General features: G+C 47.3%; 1 protein-coding gene across 2 annotated transcripts in view; it reads left to right on the top strand.

The window, feature by feature from the left end:
* The window catches only part of CHST11 (carbohydrate (chondroitin 4) sulfotransferase 11), a 293,711-nt gene that overhangs the window by 154,756 nt on the left and 119,767 nt on the right, over nt 1–19,188 (top strand). For both annotated transcript variants that reach the window (XM_012650258.1, XM_012650257.1), the window contains one exon: nt 924–1,009. In XM_012650258.1, coding sequence (XP_012505712.1) covers nt 924–1,009 — 86 coding nt within the window. The remainder of the gene's footprint in view (nt 1–923; nt 1,010–19,188) is intronic.

The raw sequence follows: 19,188 nt of genomic DNA on the forward strand, positions 1-19,188 counted from the left end.
CCTCTCTCCTTCCTTCCTTCCCTCCCTTCCTCTCTCTTTCCTTCCTTCCTCCCTCCCTCTCTCCTTCCTTCCTTCCTCCCTCCCTCTCTCCTTCCTTCCTTCCTTCCCCATCTCCTCCTCCCTCTTCCTTCAGCAGAGAATTGTCAAGCCCGTGGCTGTGTGTTAGCCACGGTGTGAGTGCGTGGCTGTACAGAGTGCAGGTGTTTTGTGAACAAGAAGAATGAAAACAGAAAGAATCCATTTCCATTTGAAAATGGTTCTTGGTGGCCGCAATGCTGGTGGGTTTTGAGGAGTTCACTTAATTCCCTCTCTTTTATTAATTGTAAGTGCCGCCTCCATCTGCCTGGGACCATAAACTCTCATCCTTTCTGCCTCAAACTGATATTTTAATTAAAAATCACGTAATTTATGAAAGGCTTTGCGAAGGCTGGGCCTCTGCCTTATCCGGTGGGAGAAGCTTCCTAGGGAAGAACTCGCACCGTTCTCGGGAGACCAGGTTCCCAGGGACCAGGAATAAGAGGTCACTGATTGTTGAGGGAGAAGTCTGTGGAATCTTAAGATACGTCACCAAGCCTGGTGCTTGGCAGAACTTGCTCTTTTGGAACAACCTTTACACTGTCTTTGTAAACAGTTTCATTTCAGTGAGTTTTAGATGCCTATCTTGTTTTTTAAAAACCTTGCCGGGAAGAATTTTTAGCATGATTTCTACCCTTCCGGGTGTGGAGATGCCTGAATTTTGGGAACATAGAGTGGTAGCTGTACCACGGGATAAGGGAATGGAATTGGAAATTGCAATTTGCTAGAAGCCGATGTTCTCTCTTCCTTTCCTACCTGTTTCTCCTTCTCTCCTCGGTGCCTTTTTCTTTGCCAGACAACAAACCTTGGTTGCTCATTTCTGATGAGCCTTTACTTTCTTTCCTCAGTCATGCGGAGGAACCCCTTTGCTGTGGACATCTGCTGCCGGAAGGGGTCCCGAAGCCCCCTGCAGGAGCTCTACAACCCGATCCAGGTAAGCCCTGGGGACTCTGTTAGCACATGTCAACTTTTTGGGGGTGGAGGATAACTTAAAAACTCCAAAGCCGTGTTCTTTGGGGATTTAAAACGTCCTCCCACTGCCTGGCATTTTGTCTTCAGTGGTTGCTTTCTTCGTCACCGTTTTTCTAATTCTAGCAAGAGATATTTAGAATTAGGGAAATGCCTCGGTTTAGTGCTAGACTGAGCATTCAGACCCGCCCAGAGTTCGGACCCCTGAGATCCGCACAGTCGCAGGCCCCAGCAATGGGCCTCTGAAACTGGAGAGCTGGCGGGGACTGCGCGTTCTCCCCTTTGACACCCCCACAGCAGGCTTGAGTGTGGGCGAACTCGCCACACAGCTCCCACATTGGATTATTAAAGCCCAAAGATGCCAAACGTGCCGCACCTCACTGTACCAGTTTGGCAAACTCCCTTGTGTGCAGGGACTTCTTGCTAAGTGACCGTCACAGTAAATCTGACTCGTCAGTTTAACAAGGGGGCAAACGTGGCCTCTGTGCCATCAATTGTGAAAAAGAATTCCTCTTGGAGCAAAAAAAGCTCCAACCAAGATCAAGTGTCCTCTGTGGAAAGCTAGGTGCAAAGTTAGGAGGCCTGGTCGCCATGGCGATGGCCTCAGTGGTGTGTGTGGGTCTTGACGTGTAGACTCCAGGGCGGAGTCTACAACTAGCAGCAACATCAACAGACCTTCACTAGAGAAAGAGGGTTAAAAAGTACTGCTTTGGCTCTAGTTTCTAGATTGCATTTTGCATCAGATTCTTAATTTTGTATTTCTGTGGACCAAGGTGCTTGGTGAAGGAAGATAATGCTTGGGCCTCGTGGGTGCTACATTCTTAGAACTCTTGCAAAGGGATGCACCTGAGAACTTTCTCATCCCACCTCTGTTCCCAGTCTCGCACCTGCACTCCCTTCTGCAAAAATTGACCTGAGTTTGTGCATCATGGGTGGCCTAATCAGCTTAACTCATGCCCCGTCTCAAGGTGTGACTAGGGCACAGAGGAGGCCAGATTAGCCTGGTAACTGCCGAGGCAGTATTGCCCGAGGCTTTCTGTACTGGGTTCTGTGGTGACTCATCGGGGAATTTGATATTTGGGTTTCCTTTGGTGCCCAAACAGTCTGCTTATTGTAGGCGAGTCTCCCACCCTGTCCACACACCCCCTCCTCACGAAGAGGCAGGATTGGGCTTTGACAAAGGAGAGGGTTCTGGTAACCCACGTTGAAAACAACCCAGGCTCCTCAGATGCAAACCATTCCCATCTTTTTTGTTGACATCCTCTGTTCTCAGATCATTTTCTCCTTCAAAACGAAACTGCGAAGCACTGCTGCGGATTTTCACGGGCAGCATATGGTGTCATGGGAAGAGCTATTTCTGAAGGAGCCGCCCCTCTGGACAGAGTCTGTGGACTGTGTCTGTGTCCTGTTCTCTGTTGTCTCCCCAACAACTAACACAGAGCCTGGCCTAGTGAGGGTGCCCCCAAACACTTGTGATTGAAAGAATGAAAATCTGGGTTCAAATTCCTATTTTAGCTCTAACTTGTTGTGCAACCTTGGGTATATGATGAGTTCCTCCTTAGGTATCAGTTTTCCCGTCTAAAAAATCTTTCTGGAATGTTTGGAAGATGGAATAATTACGATGTGTCAGGGGCTCTGTAAGTGTGATTTGTCATTTTTGTGGTCATGAGGGTGGCTTCAACATTGGAAGCCTTGACTTCAGAGTCAGACCTGGATTCGAAGCCTGGTTTCATCATTTCCTAGCTCCGTGAGTGTGGGCAGGTTACCTAACCCTCTGAGAATGCTCTCGCTCATTTACAGTACAGTGTGAACGATACCCACCTTGCAAGGTTGCACGTGGTGCTGTGCCTTGCTCAGTGCCTCCTATGGAGTTTGCTTCTTCCTGGGTTCATTCACTCATTCATTCATTTCTTCATCTTCTGTTGCGAGTGCCTACTACATGCAGCTCAGAGCTAGGCACAAAAGGGTGAGGAGGCTGTGTGTGCCTAGCCTTTGGGTCTGGTTATTCTTGTTACCCCAGGGTTGACAGGAGTGAGTTAACTGGCAAGGGAGACCCTGCTTGGTCCATTTGCAAACCAACCAAAGGAGAGATGACTCTCCTGGCCATCTCTTCCTTCTGGTAGTGTTCCAAGCGTTGTCTGGGTGACAGGCCCATTTAGCAATATCCTGGGACTCCGAGAGGCAGCTCTGGGAGGCATTCGTGAGGGTGTGGGCGGGTGAGTCACTGTCCTCCCTCAAGGACGTCTTGGGCAAGTTGTCTGGCCCTTTAGCCGGCAACCAGGGAAATGTCCTTGCAGGAAAATCACCCCGTTTCCTCGGGATGTTGTCTCGGGATGTTTTTTCTTAGGCTGGCTTCCTTTACAAGCTGCGATTTTGTTCCATTCCCACGCAAGTTCAGTAAGTGGTACTTTTCAGAGAAACTGTCTTGGTGATCATTGGGGCTGCTGTGGGCTGGGGAGTTAAGAGGAGAGAAGAGAGTGAGTGTTCCTGTTAAGTTCAGTTAGTTTCGTGTCCTCAAGACATTTACAGACTTTGCACCCAACTGGGCTCGGTTGAAGTTTCTCGTATTTCCCTACCGGCCAGGCTGTTGAAGCCACTGAGCCTGGGGGAATGGTACCAGGGGACAAACTCTTAATTGCTAGAAACAAACTGCTCCCCTAGATGATGTTTTCCTTTTTTTATACTGACTGGTTATGTGAGTTTGATATATGATGGTAAAAACAGGAACTATTTATTTTAGATGATAAGAAACTAACATTATGGCAAGAAGGCATTATCTTAGTTACCAAATACTGTAGGCCAGATCCTATCTAGATGCTTATAAACATCTAAGCTTATAGTAAGCCCGGAGCTAGCAGTACACCCCCATTTTATGGAGGAATGAGGTCGATGATTTTATACAACTTATCCAAGGCCATGTAGCTAGTAAGAAACAGAGTAAGATTGAACCCCAGGACAAACTACAAATCTAGGTTTCTTTACATCTATGCTGAACTCACTGTCACTAGCAAAATTCTCTTGGCGGAAATTACCCCATTCCCCCTACAAAAAAATTATATCAAACCCAGATTTACACTGAACAAAGGCTTAAACCTCCCCTGGGAAAACTGGCTATAATCTGATCTTAGTGTTCAGGGTTTTCTTATTTTAGTGCCCTGCAAACCCCTAACCATTAAAACAACAATTGGTTAAAAAAAGTTTGTAGTCGATATTCTTAGAAAAACTGCACTACGATGTCTTATAATTTTCCTGGTTCTCTGCTGTCTCTGTGGCCCCAAAATAAAACGTAATTGCCGATCAGATCAGCTGGCGTCAAGTCACCGGAAGTTCAGGAGTTGCCAACTGCATATTTGTGGGCCGAGCACATCTGCGGGCCACCCTGGCTCAGCTCAGATGCACGGGGCAGAGCTGCGTCGTCAGCCATTAACAGGGCATAATTTCCCCTCAGTGCCAGCGAGGGCGGGACAGCTTGTCCTTCTGCCTCACCCACCCCCTGGTCCTCTCGTGGATTCCCTGAAGTCTTCACAGCATCACCCGTGTGGTTCAGCCCTGCCCTGCTTGGTTCTTTCTTTAGCGTTTGCATTTGCTCTGTGATTACTGCGTTCCAAGGAGAGCGTTGCACACCACGCGCCGATCATGAGTGTGTAAGCGCTGAGCTGGGAGCTTTGCACAGGGCACACGGCACGTCCAGTGTCTGCTGCTTTCTTAGGGGTGTTTGAGGACCAGTCAGTGTTCGGGGATCTGGAGGTCTTCTGGGTGAACCGTTTGAGGAGAAAAACAAATTCCATAAGAAGGCAGAAAAGTCTCCAGGGAGACTAAGGGTGACAGTGAAATGTCCATTATTTGATGGCCCCTTATGGTCCAGTATTTGGTGTGCTAAAGTGAACTTTTCCATCAGGTTGGCTCCAGGAGGAAGGATTGAGAGGAGGGGGAGAGGAGGAAGGCAGGAAGGATAGAAGGAAAGGAGGGAGAAAGGAAGACAAATGAACATTCGCCGAACGTGTAATACACAACAGTGACTAATCTACATATTTTTCACACAAATCTCTTTGAATCTTCACAACAACCCTCACTGAATCTCCAGTAACCCCATTTTTCAGATAAGTTAACCGAGGCTCACAGGGTTGAGCAATGTGCCAAGATCACACAGCTCCTAAGTGGTAGAGCCGGGCTTATCTAACCTGGCTAGATTGCAGGATGAGAAGAGGCTACTGTTTCAGCTTTCCCGGGTGGAAAAATGAGATCCTCTTTCCCAGTGAGTGAAGCTGAGGCCCCGAGTATGCTCAGGACCCGTTGTAAACTTCCCAGTGGCAAGAGCCAGGGCTTACGGAATGGTGTGGGGTGCCCAGTGATGTCCAGTAAATAACTGCAGACTTGGTTTTCACTTACTGCAGGAGTCACCCCAAGAACTCTGCCATGAGATGTCACAGCTTGGTGAAATTTGCAAGTAGGGGGCCACTGATTCATTTGAATGTCTTAGGTGGTAAAAGCTTGTAATAATCCAAGGGGGTGGGGAACCTCTCCTAGCCCCAACCTAAATAGCTTTTTTAGCAATGCTTGCCAAGTTGTTTCTTCTATAGACATTTATTGAATAGAGGAAAAAGGCATGGAGACGAGAGACACCCAGGCAATGTAACCTGATAAGTGGTATATGATAGAAGCTTTTTGCAAAGTCACGAGAGAATCAGGAGTAATTAACCCTTCGAGGTGCAGCACACATGGGAGCCTTTAGAGAGAAGTTGGCATACGTGAGACTTCCCCATGACAGAGAAGAGGGAACAGCATCATGGGGGGCGGGAGAGGACAGCAGGAGCGAAGTCAGGTGGGACGGTCCATGGCACATTCAGAAAACCGTGAAGGGTTTGTGGCTGCAGTGAGGGTGATGCCGGGGGCTGGCTGGAGGGAGGCCGGGAGAGGTAGGTTGGTACCGGGAGGAGAGTGTAGTCTTTACCCTCTGGCGGGGTTGGTGGTCATGTGGGGCCCGCAGAAGATGGTGTGCATCTTATGAGCCAGCTTCTGTTCTGACTCAGCCCCCTGTTAACTCTGCGGCTCCTCCAAGGCAGGTAACGTCCCCTCCTTGACCTCAGCATCGCCACCTACGAAATGAAGGTATTGGACTAGATCAGTGGTTCTCAAGCTTGGCTGCACATTAGGACCACTCGGGGAGCTTTTAATAACTGACCAGTGCCCAGGCCTCACCCCCAGAGATTCTGATTTTGCTGGCCTGGGATAAGGGCTGGGGCGTTTATAGTTCTTGAAGCTCCCTGGGTGAGCAACCAGGGGCAGCCAGGTTCAGGAGCACTGGGTTGGAGGGTCTTTAAGGGCCGCTCTAGTTCTAAAGATCTTTGATTCTTTGGTTCCAGTATAACCCATAACCCATCACGAGAAAAGCAACTCAAAGCATGAAGGCCCCGTGTCAGTTTTTTTCCACTGGGCCACAGAGACAGATTACTTTCCTCGGTCTGCTCCTTTGAAAATTTGTAGGTGGGTCTGGTGCCTTGAGTGTTGGAGACTCAGCATTTTGTGGACAAATGCAAGGTACTGAGCCTCCCGGCAGAGTATTGAAAGGAACCCTGCGAAAGGGACACTTGAGCCACTGTCCTGTGGAGCCAGCAAGAAGGAGAACTGAGGCTTGTTCCAGGCCAGACATCAGAGGGGGGTTTCTGCAGGGTCAGTTACAATCCTACAGATAGGCGTGGAGGGGAAAAGCACCCTCTGCCTCTTGAGCTGCTGTCCGGGAAGAATGATGCTGGGCGGTCCTGCAGACCGGGGAATGCATGAAAGAGCAGACCTTGTGCGGTCCCCAACTCTGGTCAATTAATCCCTTCATTACCAACCACCTGGTAAGCGATGAGTCCATCTAATTATCTTCTTTGACCCAACAGCTGTCTACCAGCCGAAGAGGGATTAATTGATTTGGTTGTGGACTGGCTCCTTATGGAAAGGTATTACTTACTGCCAGCCCCAGCAGCTGGCTGGCAACGATGAAATATTACATTAACCTGATCTTGCACACAGCACTTAGGAGAATGCTTCATTGTTAATTGCAAATTACAATAGACCAGGGAGGCCCGTTGTGAAAAACCAGGGACAGTGAACTGTCTGTTTCACCATGACTAGTGGCTCCATTATTCTTAAACCAGCGAAGCTGCCCTGGTCAGATTTCCAATTAAGCCAGGACGGATGGGGGACACTGAGTCAGACCCCATTTGGGTCAGAGGAGAGGATTGGCTGCACGAAGGAACCGGGGAATCCCGGCCCAGCTGTGCGACCAGGGACAATCGCTTGCCCTCCCCAAGCCTTGGTTTCCTTCTCTGTAAAACAAGAGCACGATACCAGTCTTCCAAGTGCGTGAAATTCAAAATCCTTTAGGACAGTGCCGAGGTCAGAGTTGGTGTTAATCAGTAGCCACCAGTTGTCTGGGTGGAGTTAGGGGACCTGGGACTTTTCTCAGGGGGTCTGGGCCCTTGCTCTGCCCCTGTCCTGCAGGCTCAGACATTTTACAGATGCACATTTGAAATTTTGTTGAATAATAATAAGATAGATGATTTTCTCTTGCCTGGAAACTACTAGCTGTATTCATGGTGCAGACTTCCTAACAATTTTGATTCATGTTATATGTCTAGCAGACTCTGCTGATTTGCACGCTTGATGCACTGATTTATAAGGCGACGAGTGCCACTGTGTGTGTGTGGTGTGTGGAGGTACATGTCCACTCAACCCATCTCCTGGAAAATGTGCAGATACAGCTTTTATGTTTTAAAAGTCTCCTGTGGTTGTGCTTGTTACACTCCCAATATCTAGTTGGGTACCTCAGTAACAGTTGTTGAATAAGACCCCATCTCTGGGGGGTGTCAGTGTGGTACTAGTGGTCTTATCTGTTGGTTCACATTTAACTCAGCCTTTCTTTAGGGGCAGAAGTTTCAGGAACAAGCCTCTCTTGACCCAATATATTCAAATCTGGGTAGTAAGCTCGATGCTCTAATGGGGTTTTCCTGTGTCGGTCTGTACGAATATAATCTGACACACTCAACTGGAGAAGGGCATTTGAGTGACACAGTGACCTCGGCGATTTCCAAATGGTGACACAGCTGTACAGTCTGCCATTTTCAGAAAGTTATTTCCTGAATTACCCTCAATTATAAGAGGCCTCTACATAATTTGATTTTTCTGTAAATGACACAACTCAAATAGCTTCTCAGCCAACTGGATTTTAACCTTGTCAGAATGGATAGAGCCGAAACAAAGACCTGGCTTGTTCTTAAACTCTCTGGAGGAGAGACACTTGGGGACACTTCCCGGTGGAGCTTGTGGGTCACCCCACTTCCCCACTAGTTACTGAGAGGCCGGAGGCAAAGGGCTAAACTTTTTTGAGTGCTGGAGACCTTGTTTGTAAAATAGGGACAAAATGCCAATGGTTCAGTTATTAAGAATTAAATTAGAAACATATAGAGTTCCAGGCTTGTGGCAAGCTGCCCAGTCAATGCTGACTTTTTTTTTTATTCACTCAGAAGAAACTTCTACCAGGAAGTTTTCCCTGATTTCCCCCTTCCAAGCTCAAGTGAAATGTCCTTCTGTAATAGAACAGTGCTGCTCACTAGCAATGCAGCGTAAGTCACATGTTATTTGAAATTTTCTGATAGCCACATTTTGAGAAGTAAAAAGAAAACAGGTGAAATTAATTTTAATAATATATTTTATTTAACCCGGTATATCCTTTATTATCAAAAAGACAAAAGATAAATATCGGCGAGGATGTGGAGAAAAGGGAATCCTTGTACACTGTTGGTGGCAATGTAAATTGGTACAGCCATTATTGAAAATAGTATGGAGGGTCCTCAAAAAATTAAAACTAGTAATACTGTGTGATCCAGAACATTCCACTTCTGGTTATATGCCCAAAGGAAATGGAAGCAGCATCTCACAGAGATATCTGCACTCTCATTGCAGCATTACTCACATAGTCCAGATACAGGATCAACTTAAATGTCCATCAACAGATGAATGGGGAAAGAAAATGTGAAATGGGTGTTATTTTGCCTTAAAAAAGAAGGAAATCCTGCCCTTTGTGATGACACCGCTGAACCTGGGGGACATGACGCTAAGCGACATAAGCCGGACACAGAAAGACAAATACTGCACGATCTCACTGACATGCGGGATCTAAAGAAGCCGCTACCAGATGGGGGAAAAGGGGAGCTGTCGGTCAAAGGGTGCAGAGTTTTAGTTAGAAAGAGTAAGTTCTGGAGATCTAATGTATAGCAGGGTGACTGTGGTTAATAATAATGTATTATATACTTGAAAGCTGCTAGGAAAGTAGATCTTAAACATTTGTATACATAGAAAATGGTAACTATGTGAAGTGATGGATATGTTAATTAGCTCGATTGTGGTAATCATTCCACAGTGTATACACATATCAAAGCATCATGTGGTACAATATAAACATATACAATTTTTATTTGTCAATTAAACCTCAATGAAGCTGGAGAAAAAGTTTGTTAGTTCATGGTCCAATAGGGGAATCAGGCCAGTAAACTGACCATCGTAAACTGGTGTCCTACATGAGTTCAGTGCATGAAGGACACGTTGGAGAAGTGTAGAGATGGACCACAAGTGTGTGCACACGTGTGTGCACGCATGCATGCTTGTGTGCCCGTGTGTGTGTGCGTGTGTGTGTGTGGAGGTGTGTACCCTTCATCATCCCAACGGAGCACAGGCACAGGAGTGGTGGCTCACAGGAACAGGTGGCTCCATCTTGCCTTGTGCAGTTAAGATCTAGCCAAGGGGAGAGGAAGCATGGACTATCAAGGGGTTGTAGCTTTGTCCCCGCTGGGCAGGCATCCCCCTTCATGCCCCTCTGGTTAGGACAAGCCTGCCAAGGATGTGTGAAAACCAAGTTCCATTGCAGCTCCTGACTTCTAGAAAAGTCAGCAGCTCCAGGGTCTCTAGCGGACCTTTTGCTGTCTGATGTCTCCATTACCGCACTGGAGATGCGGACAGGTTGGACCTGCCCCAAGCCTTGGCAGACGCTGGGCCATCCTGGAACATGCCTCAGGGCTGTGACGCCCAGGCAGACTCCAGTGCTGCCCAAAACGGCCTCATGCAACATTTCCTTCTCTTCCTCTTAAACCAGGGACTTAAAGCCACAGAATGGCCAATGTACAGTTCTGGCAGTCATTTTGAGTATTGGAGAAATCACTCTGGCCATCTGTTCTGTCTCCAGCATGTTCCTTATGGAATACCACGGATGCATCCATGGATATGATGGACACACTGCCAACAGAGAGCCGGGCTTTTGAGAACTCAGCAAGTTCAGGGCTTGCTTGGATTCTGTCCTCATGTCCCATCCCAGTGTTTGGGAAAAAAGTTCTGGGAGAAAGAGGAATGTCTGAGGCCACACAGCCCAGAAGTAGTGAAGAGTGCAGGCTCTAGAATCAGCCCACCTGGGCTGAAATCTCCATGCCACCACCTGCCAGCTGTGTGACACTGGAGAGCTTCTTACCTTCTCTGTGCCTCAGTTTTCTCATTTGTAAACACGAGAGGATAATAATAGCACCTACCTCATAGTGTCCTGAGAAATGCTTAGGAAGGTGTCTGGCACCATGTGAGGACTGTTTGTTACTTGCTGTCGTTACTGTCCTTCAGGCACAAAGCCAGGAGGAGCAAAGCGTCCCTGGGAGCAGGTGAGTGGAGGCTGAGATCGCTTGGGTGGCAGTGCGCCATACAGGTTCCGCTTGTTGAAAGGAAATGCCAGCTTTTAGAGCAGGGGTTCTCGGCCTTGGCTGCGCTTTAGAATCAAAAAGGAAATGTTTAAGATCCCAGTGCCCAGGCCACACCTTTGGCAGTATTTTTTGCAAAGCTCTCAGGTGACTCCAATACGCAGCCAAGTTTGGGAACCACTGCTCTAGGTTTTTACTACTCAGAGCCAGCCCAGGAGCAGCAGCGGGCATCACCTGGGAGCTTATTGGAAATGCAGAGCCTGGTGGAAGCTGCGTTTTCACAGGGTCCGGGTGGTCTGCACGGGCTTCCACTGAAGGGCTCCTTAGAGAGCAGCCCAGGAGCACCCGGAAGCAGCGGCCATCCAGTGTATTAGCTGACAAAGGGCAAGTGGCACCCAGCCTGTGCAGATGGCTGAGATGGGGAAGTGGGCAGAGGTCCTTACCTCTCCCAGAGCGTGGCACACTTCTGCTTCCTGAAACCTTGGAAAATAAAAGCTGTGTTTGCATAGCCGTGGAGTGCTTCTCAGTGGCAAGTGGGAGCAGGAAGTATTCCTGTGTTTGATATGAGATTCAACCCAGGGAGAAGAGATCTGTGGTACTGAACGGGCGCCCTGGAAGCAGAGCTCACTATAATACTGCTAAGAGGCAGCCCTGTCCTTGCTGGGTACAGTGTCCCTGGGGTAAAGGGGATTTGTGGGGTTAGAGGATGGGGTCCCTTGGGCAGCCACAGAGTCAGGTCTCATCATGAACTGGGCTGTTCCTGAACTCACTTTTGTCAAGAAACAAGAAGGAGGAGCCCAGGGTGGGTCCTCCACACGCCCCACCTTCACCCCAACCTTTACCTCCAAAAGACACTTTGAGGTGTCACCCTCTCCTCCTCCCATCCCCCTGCACTGCCCCCAAGTGCCTGGTGCAGCAGATCTTGAACAATGCAGTTTAGTGGAAAGAGAATGGAGTTTAGAGCCCTGAGCCCCGAGTCCTGAGTCCTCTTATGCTTACTGGAATAGCAGTGGGATCTTGGACAAATAACTCAACTTCTTGGGGCTTCAGTTTCCTCATCTGGAAAATTCCCTTCCTAGGCACAGTAACCATATGTAATTTCCTTCCCAATTCACTCTTCTTGTCAGGAGGGGCCTATTTCTAGTCCCTCTACTGGGTTCTTCTTTGAGCTCAGTGGAGACATTGTTTGGGCGCCATCTTTCTTCCACTGGCCAAGGCCCCAACCAAAAATCAGTATTCAAAGAGAAATCAGGATGATTCTGGGGCTTTTCCCTAATTAACAGGAAGGCCGAAGCCAGGGAAAGCAAGCCCCAAACAGACAGCTGGGAAAGGCCATTCGGGGCTGCCCATTTTGGAGAGGGTTGCCTACACTGACCTGCCAAGCACTGGTCCCACAGCCTTGTACAGACGCCACGGTAGCTGGTGGAAGGAGTTACAGGAAAGGATTCACTCATCCCCCACACCCATTCAGCACTAAGGGTAAAGAATTAAACCTACACTGAGCCCATGGTTTTTGCAGGTGGAACATTCTGAGCTACCCAAAAGTTCATTAAACAAGGAGCAACTTGTAATCTTTGCAGAGGGACAAATTTGAATTAGAGAAAGCCGCTCCTCAGCTAATAAGCCACTCCCAGCCAACCACACAGCATGGGGGCTTTGTGATTCCATCCTTGTCATCCTTGTCCCCAGAGAACCTTCATTCCAGGTCTGATGGGGCTGCTTAAAAATTTCAGTGCATTTTGTAGGAAAATAGATTCAAGAGTGACATTTGGAAATTAGGAGGCTTGAAGGCTGTCTTGAGACATGTCTCTTAAAAGTATTTTGTCACCACCCAGACTCATTCACAAAGGGGGCCTTCACTTTCTCTGTCTCGCTACATTTGGGTTTCTCTCATCTGTAGAATAGTTCATCTTAGTTTAGAATCTCAGACTCTGCCTGAGGTAGGTTTTCCTTCATTTTACAAGATAAATGAGCTGGTGTCTGAAAAGAAATGTGACTTCTTCAGGGAATTGGCAGATACTAAGAGAGTTCAGAAGCAGCTGACATCCAATTATTCACGGTCATGGGGCAAAGGGATTGAATGAGAAATAGAAATCCGCAGACAATCTCCAAACCTCGTGCTAATCAATAGCCTTCTCTTCCAGTGCCTTTCATAGGGCCAGGAAATGGGCTGATTTATCGCCGTCTTCAAAACTGAGGTCCTGAGAGATCAGCACAGTAAAATTAATTTGCCAACCCTCTTTTTAATGAGAAGCATCTGAAGGAACTGAAATTCCCTATTAATTAATTTATTTTTATTACTCATCCAGAGTAAAGTGTCATTTTTCTTGAGCTAGTGGCAAAATGAGTGTCTTTTGTTGGCTGGTTTATTCCTTGTTTGTCTTATCAGAGAACAGCATATAACATTGTGATTTTCTGAAAATAAAACAAAAATAATTGGGATTCTGGCCTAGATGATCTTGAAATAAAAACCAGGAGCTAGGACAACGTGAGTCGATTGCAATTGATAATTGAGTCTCCTTCCCCAGGACATTACAACTTAACTAAATCAGGGGGAAGAAGTGATAAGTATCTTGTTAAGATAGGGCTTTGCCAAAAACAGCCGGTGGCAAATTGCTGCCATTTGTTTTCTAGTTTGAGCCTGAGAAATGCTGCTGTCTTTATCAGGTCGGTTGTTCCAATTTAACTTGCTGAATATCATTGTCCAAATCCAGGGCAAGCCTTGAAAGGCAATTTTGCTGCTGATCTCAAGCTTTACCCAGTAGGGTTCTGGGGAGTCCCACGGACCACAGCCGCCAGTTTGGGGGGCTCCTTAATCAAGGCCTAGGCAAAGGATCTGTTTGGGGCAGCAAAGCCAAGGCAGTCCCAAAGGTGAGCGTGTGTGGCACAGCCTGCGAAACCCAGGTAAGGAGATGGGCTGCAGACGTCCCTTCTTCCTCTCTGGTGCCATCCTTGCCCTTGCCCCTGACCCCAGGGTCATCCACAACCCAAGACCTACAGTTCCTGGCCTCCCAAAGCCACGTGAATATGTTACCTCTGTGCCAAAAGGGACCTTGCAGAGGTGATTAAGTGGAGGGTTTTAAGACGGGAAGACTATCCTGGATTATCCAGGCGGGGCCGGTGTAATCGTGACAGGGGAGAGGCTGAAGTGTCAGAGCCAGACAAGGAGATGTGAGGTTGGAAGCAGAGGTTGCAGTGATGTGAGGAAGGGGCCATGAGCCGAGGAATGTAAGTGGCCTCTAAGAGCTGGACAAGGCACGGAACAGATTTTTCCCTCGCAGGGGTGGGGAACCCGCGGCCTTCTGATTTCAAGATTGTTCTTTTTTAAGCACCAAAGGAGGCAAGAAAAGCTTCATCATTCTCTGCTGCACCCTTTTGAATAAAAGGATTTGTTCTGTAAAATTTGGATTTAGTCAAAAGGCGACACTTAAGGACCTAGAAGGTCACCTGTGGCCTTAAGGCTGCAGGTTCACCACCACTGCTGCATGGAACCTCCAGAAGGAGCGCAAGCCTGCCAACGCCCTGACTTTAGGACTTGCGGCCTCCAGACCTGTAAGAGCGTAAATTTGTGTTGTCTTCAGCCACTGAGTTTGTGGTGCTTTGTTATAGCAGCAATACAAAACTAATACACACTCATATCTTTTTAGTTAGAGCTTCCCTCGCCCACGACCAGGGTGCAGGGGAGGCCTGGGAGGTGCTGGGTCTGTGGCGTCAGGCCAGCAGCAGCATGGCGGGTCCGGAAAATGGGAACACTGAGAATGGTGACAGTGATAGTGCCTCCTCCAGAGTTGTTTAAGGATCGGTGAGGAATTGTGAATATGCCAACAAATCTAAGAATAAGCCAGCAACCCCGAGGACCCCCCACTGGCTCAGGGTGGCTCACACACATGCAGGGAATGGGCCAGAATCCTTCTGTGTCTTTGTAAGAACTCCTTGACAATCACACATGCCACCTGAAATTTACACCAGATCACAGTTTTGTCCATGGGTTCCTATGGGTGAGAGACTGAATAAATGTTTGCAGTTAATGGTGTTAGAGTTGTCAAGATTTTCCCTCACAATTATATAATGCTTACAGTGTTCTCAAAGTACTGTCTTGTAGGCTAGCTTCATTGAAACTTACGATTCTCTGAGGGTTGGCAGGGCAGGTATCCTCTTCCCATTTGATAGACGCCCGGGGAAGGAAGCTCAGAGATATTAAATAACGTTCCAGAGGGAAGCTCTTCATAACCGACAGGGGAGGCTGACCTTGAACCTCTAGACGAGAGAGGGGCATAGAGCATGCTGGTTCCCAGCAGACGACCCTGCTGGTCAGTAGCTGAGTGACCTTGGGGAAATTACTTGACTTTCCTATGCCTCAGTTTCCTCATCTGCCAATGTAAGGATAATAAGGGTACCTACCTCATAGGTTTGTTGTAGAGACTAAAGGAAGATAATGCGATAGAAGACTTAGAACCGTGCTAGGCACATAGTAAGGGTGTGTAATTGTGTAGCAGCAGCAGCCACAACAACCACAGCCAAGGGTCAGTTGACTCCCAGTTCAGTGTTCAGTCCACGATTGCCCACAAACTAGAGCCAAAGCACCCCCAAAGCCATCTCGCTCTGCTGGAGCATCCTAATGCGCTAAACTGAGCCAGTGCATTCATCTCTAGACCAGTCGTCAGTGGACCTTTTCTATAAAAGGACCAAACAGCAAATATTTTAGGTCTCTGTTGCAACTACTCAGCTTTGCCCTTGAGTGGGAAAGCAGCCCAAGATGATACGTGAATGACGGGGCGTGGCTGGATTTGTGCCCAGGTGGTCCTGCTTTAGACAGTGCTGCCAGCCAGAGGTCCTGAGTTCAGGACCCAGCTTCACCTCCCTGCAAGGATGTTCTTGAGCAAGTCAGGCCCCGCGCCTCTAAGACTGGGACTGGCAATGCCTCCCGCAAGAGCTGAGAAGGCAGTGAGAGCTGTCTGCAAACTGTAGAGCACTGTGCCTCACTTGGTTTTTAGTGCTGATGTACATTGTGGTCCAGGCCACCTGGGCTGGATCAAATGTGCACGTGCACTTGGTATGAACTGTTGGGCTCTGGCCAGCCATCTCTGCTGTCTGCAGTTGCGTTATGAAACCAGGAAAGAGTTATTTAATTTCAATTTATTTCATCTTGTTTTGGGATATGAGGAACGCAGCAGCCTCTGAGAGTTTCTTTTTGCTGCCGTTGAGATGTTTCCCAAACAACGATGCCTTTGGTGTACTCTGATTTGATCTTCGTTCTGAAAACGGCCAGTGAGCGGCATGATCGTGACGAACGGGGGCTCCTGAGAAACACAGCGCTCGTTCGCAATGTCTCAGGCCGCAGGAGTGAAACCTGCAGCCCTTTTCGAGGGAAGATGGGTGGAAAGTGAATTGCCGAGCTGAGTCACAGAATGGCTGGTGAATAAAAGCATTGCACTGAGCAATTATGCATCTCATTAAGATGCACTCCATTCCGGCCTCTGATACGAAGGGAATTGTCAGAGCGATTATGTGCAAACCTCAATTTTGAGATTTGAAAAGGGGTCAGTACATACTTGGCAGAAGAATAAAAAGAAGGGAGATGGTTTCATACAATAGGTATTAAATGGATGTTGCAGCAAGGAAGACAGGGATGGAAGGGGCAGACACCCCGAGTCCCTAAAGACTAAACGTGTGTGATCGCAGGGCTGCGTACAGGCCACGTGCACAGTGCGTTTGGTACCCTTAGTAGGCCTTCTTGGAATCAAAGTGATTTGCTCTGTGGAAAGTTGTAAGCGTGGTGCTTGGGGCATGTTTTTTGAACGAATGAATGAGTGATTGGTGCTGGCCACATGTTAATCAAACAAATGAATAAAGGAGGGAGAGAATGAATGAACAAGATAATACGGTAAGAAATTATATGAAACGATGAATAATCATTTTGTACGGCTAGTGTGAGAATTAGGTGGGATAATGCACTTCAGACTGTCAGCACAGAGCCCGACACTGGTGGGCGCTCTGTTTTAGCTCGTAGTACTATTACATTTCCCCCACGTGTGTGAGTCAGCTTGGACCGCCGTAACAAGATACCACACACTGGGTGGCTTAAACAACAGACATTTATTTACTCGAAGTTCTGGGGGCTGGAAGTCCAAGATCAGGTGCCCGCAAGGTTGGTTTCTGGTGAGCCTCTCTTTCTGATTTGCAGATGGCCGCCTTTTTGCTGTGTCCTCATGTGGCCTTTCCTCGGTACGGTTGCACTCCTGGTGTCTCTTCTTCTTCTTACAAGGACAGCAGTCCTATCCGGTTAGGGCTTCACCTTTATGACCTCCTTAAAGGCCCTACCACCAGGTGCAGCTACATTGGAGGGGAGAGCTTCCACGTGTGAATTTTGAGGGACACAACTCAGTCTGTAACGCCAGGTAAAGAATCAGACTTTGCTTTTGTGGTAATTAGGTCTGACCTGGTTATTAGTACTAAGCAGCTACTCAAAACCCTTTGAAACCACTAGAATAATCTTTTCCTGGGATGAGAAACTGGAGATGCCCCAGGGTTGTGCAAAATTGGATAGACTTCCAACGATGTACGTCCTTTTGTGTGTTAGCGCCTGACTCTGCTCTTCAAAGCAAAACACGTGACCTATCTTCCTAAGGATTCCAAAAAACAGATGCCCTGGGAATTGAAATCGATCACGTGAACCTGTGACTCTGTGTCAGAGTGAGCACCTCGAAACCCCATTTATATTTCTGTCCTCCTTTTTATCTCCAGATCTGCCTAGGAGACAGTAAAAGCTCATTAATTCGAACCCTGCTAATTTAGAATATGTAACATTTCCTGCAAGTTCACCATGAAGAAGGAATTTGTGAAGCAAATTGAGAGCGTGAACGTAATTAGAAAAGACGAGTCTTGCAGTGCTGGGAGGTACCTGGAGATGATCCAGTCCTTTCCCTTGGCAGCTTGTTTCTGTTCAGATGAAGAAATCAAGGCCCAGTGAGGTTATATGACTCCTCCAAACTCACACAGTGGGACCGTTTAACCTCCTTGAGGACACCGGCCTAATCCACGGAGTCTTATTTGTTTGTGAAAGACACAGGCTCTTTCTTAGCCGTGGGTTCCTTTTACTATGTGGACTTCAAGTATTAAAAGTGCATTTTTAAAGAAATATTCTGCATTTCAAGTTTCCCACTAATTATGACTGGCCTTCTCCCAAGTTAGTTTGAGCTATTTTGGGGAGGTTTTATAGTGATTTAATAAGAAAAGCTTTTTACAAATCTCATAAAACCTTCTGTACAATCTATTCTGACCAGCTTACAATTATGTCATTAACAACTTCTTTTTAAAAGACCAAGAACTTTTGTCTATTCATGTTAACCTTAAAAGCGGCATTCACCGAACCCCTGAGAAACAAGGAGAACTGTAATACTTTATAGGAGTAGGGCAGAAAAAATGAAATCATGTGTGTGAAAGAGTTCTGTGCGTTTGGGAGGCATATATACAAATGCTTTATGTTTTTCTTAATTGCCATCTCTGGCTTGGGCAGCCCCCACAGTGTGGTCAAAATACATTTGTGGATGCAAATGCAGTACTTCCTGGGCGACTCCCCAGGGAATGGCCTATTTTTCCATGTGACTTGTTTTTTAATACACTGTTTTTTTTTTTAGAGCAGTTTTAGGTTGACAGCAAAATTGAGCAGAAGGCAGAGATTTCCCACACACACCCCCTGCTGACCCGTCACGTAGGTTCCCCATTATCAGCATCACCCCCAGAGTGGCACATCTGTTACACTTGATGAACCTACACGGACGTGTCATTGTCACCCGGAGTCCAAGCTTACATTAAGTTTGCTCCTGGTGTTGTACATCCCGTGGGGTTTGGACAAACGCATAGTGGTGTGTATCCACTATTAGAGTGTCTGTCATATAGCGTAGTTTCACTGTCCTGAGGATCCTCTGTGCTCCACCTACTCCTCCCTCCCTCCCCGGTAACCTCTGGCAACCACTGATCTTTTTACTGTCTCCATAGTTTTTTGCCTTTTCCAGAATGTTGCACAGTGGGAATCCCGCAGTATGTAGCCTTTTCAGATTGGCTCCTTTCACTTTGTAATATGCACTTAAGTTTTCTCCATGCCTTTTCATGGCTTGAAAGTTCGTTTCTTTTCAGGGCTAAATAATATGCCACTGTCTGGATGTACCGCAGTTTATTTATTCATTCACCGACTGGAGGGCATCTTGGTTGCTTCTAAATTTTGACAATTATGAATGAAGCTGCTATAAACAGCGGTGTGCAGGTTTTTGTGTGGACATAAGTTTTCACCTCCTTTGGATAAATATCAAGGAGCATGATTGCTGGATCATATGGTAGAAGTACATTGATTTTTAAAAAACATTAACGAGGTACTTATTTATTAATCAAAATCAAACTGTAACCGCCACGTGGACTGGAATGC

The sequence above is a fragment of the Propithecus coquereli genome, unplaced genomic scaffold, assembly GCF_000956105.1.
Source record: "Propithecus coquereli isolate 6110/MARCELLA unplaced genomic scaffold, Pcoq_1.0 Scaffold316, whole genome shotgun sequence".
In the NCBI taxonomy this organism is placed as follows: domain Eukaryota; kingdom Metazoa; phylum Chordata; class Mammalia; order Primates; family Indriidae; genus Propithecus; species Propithecus coquereli.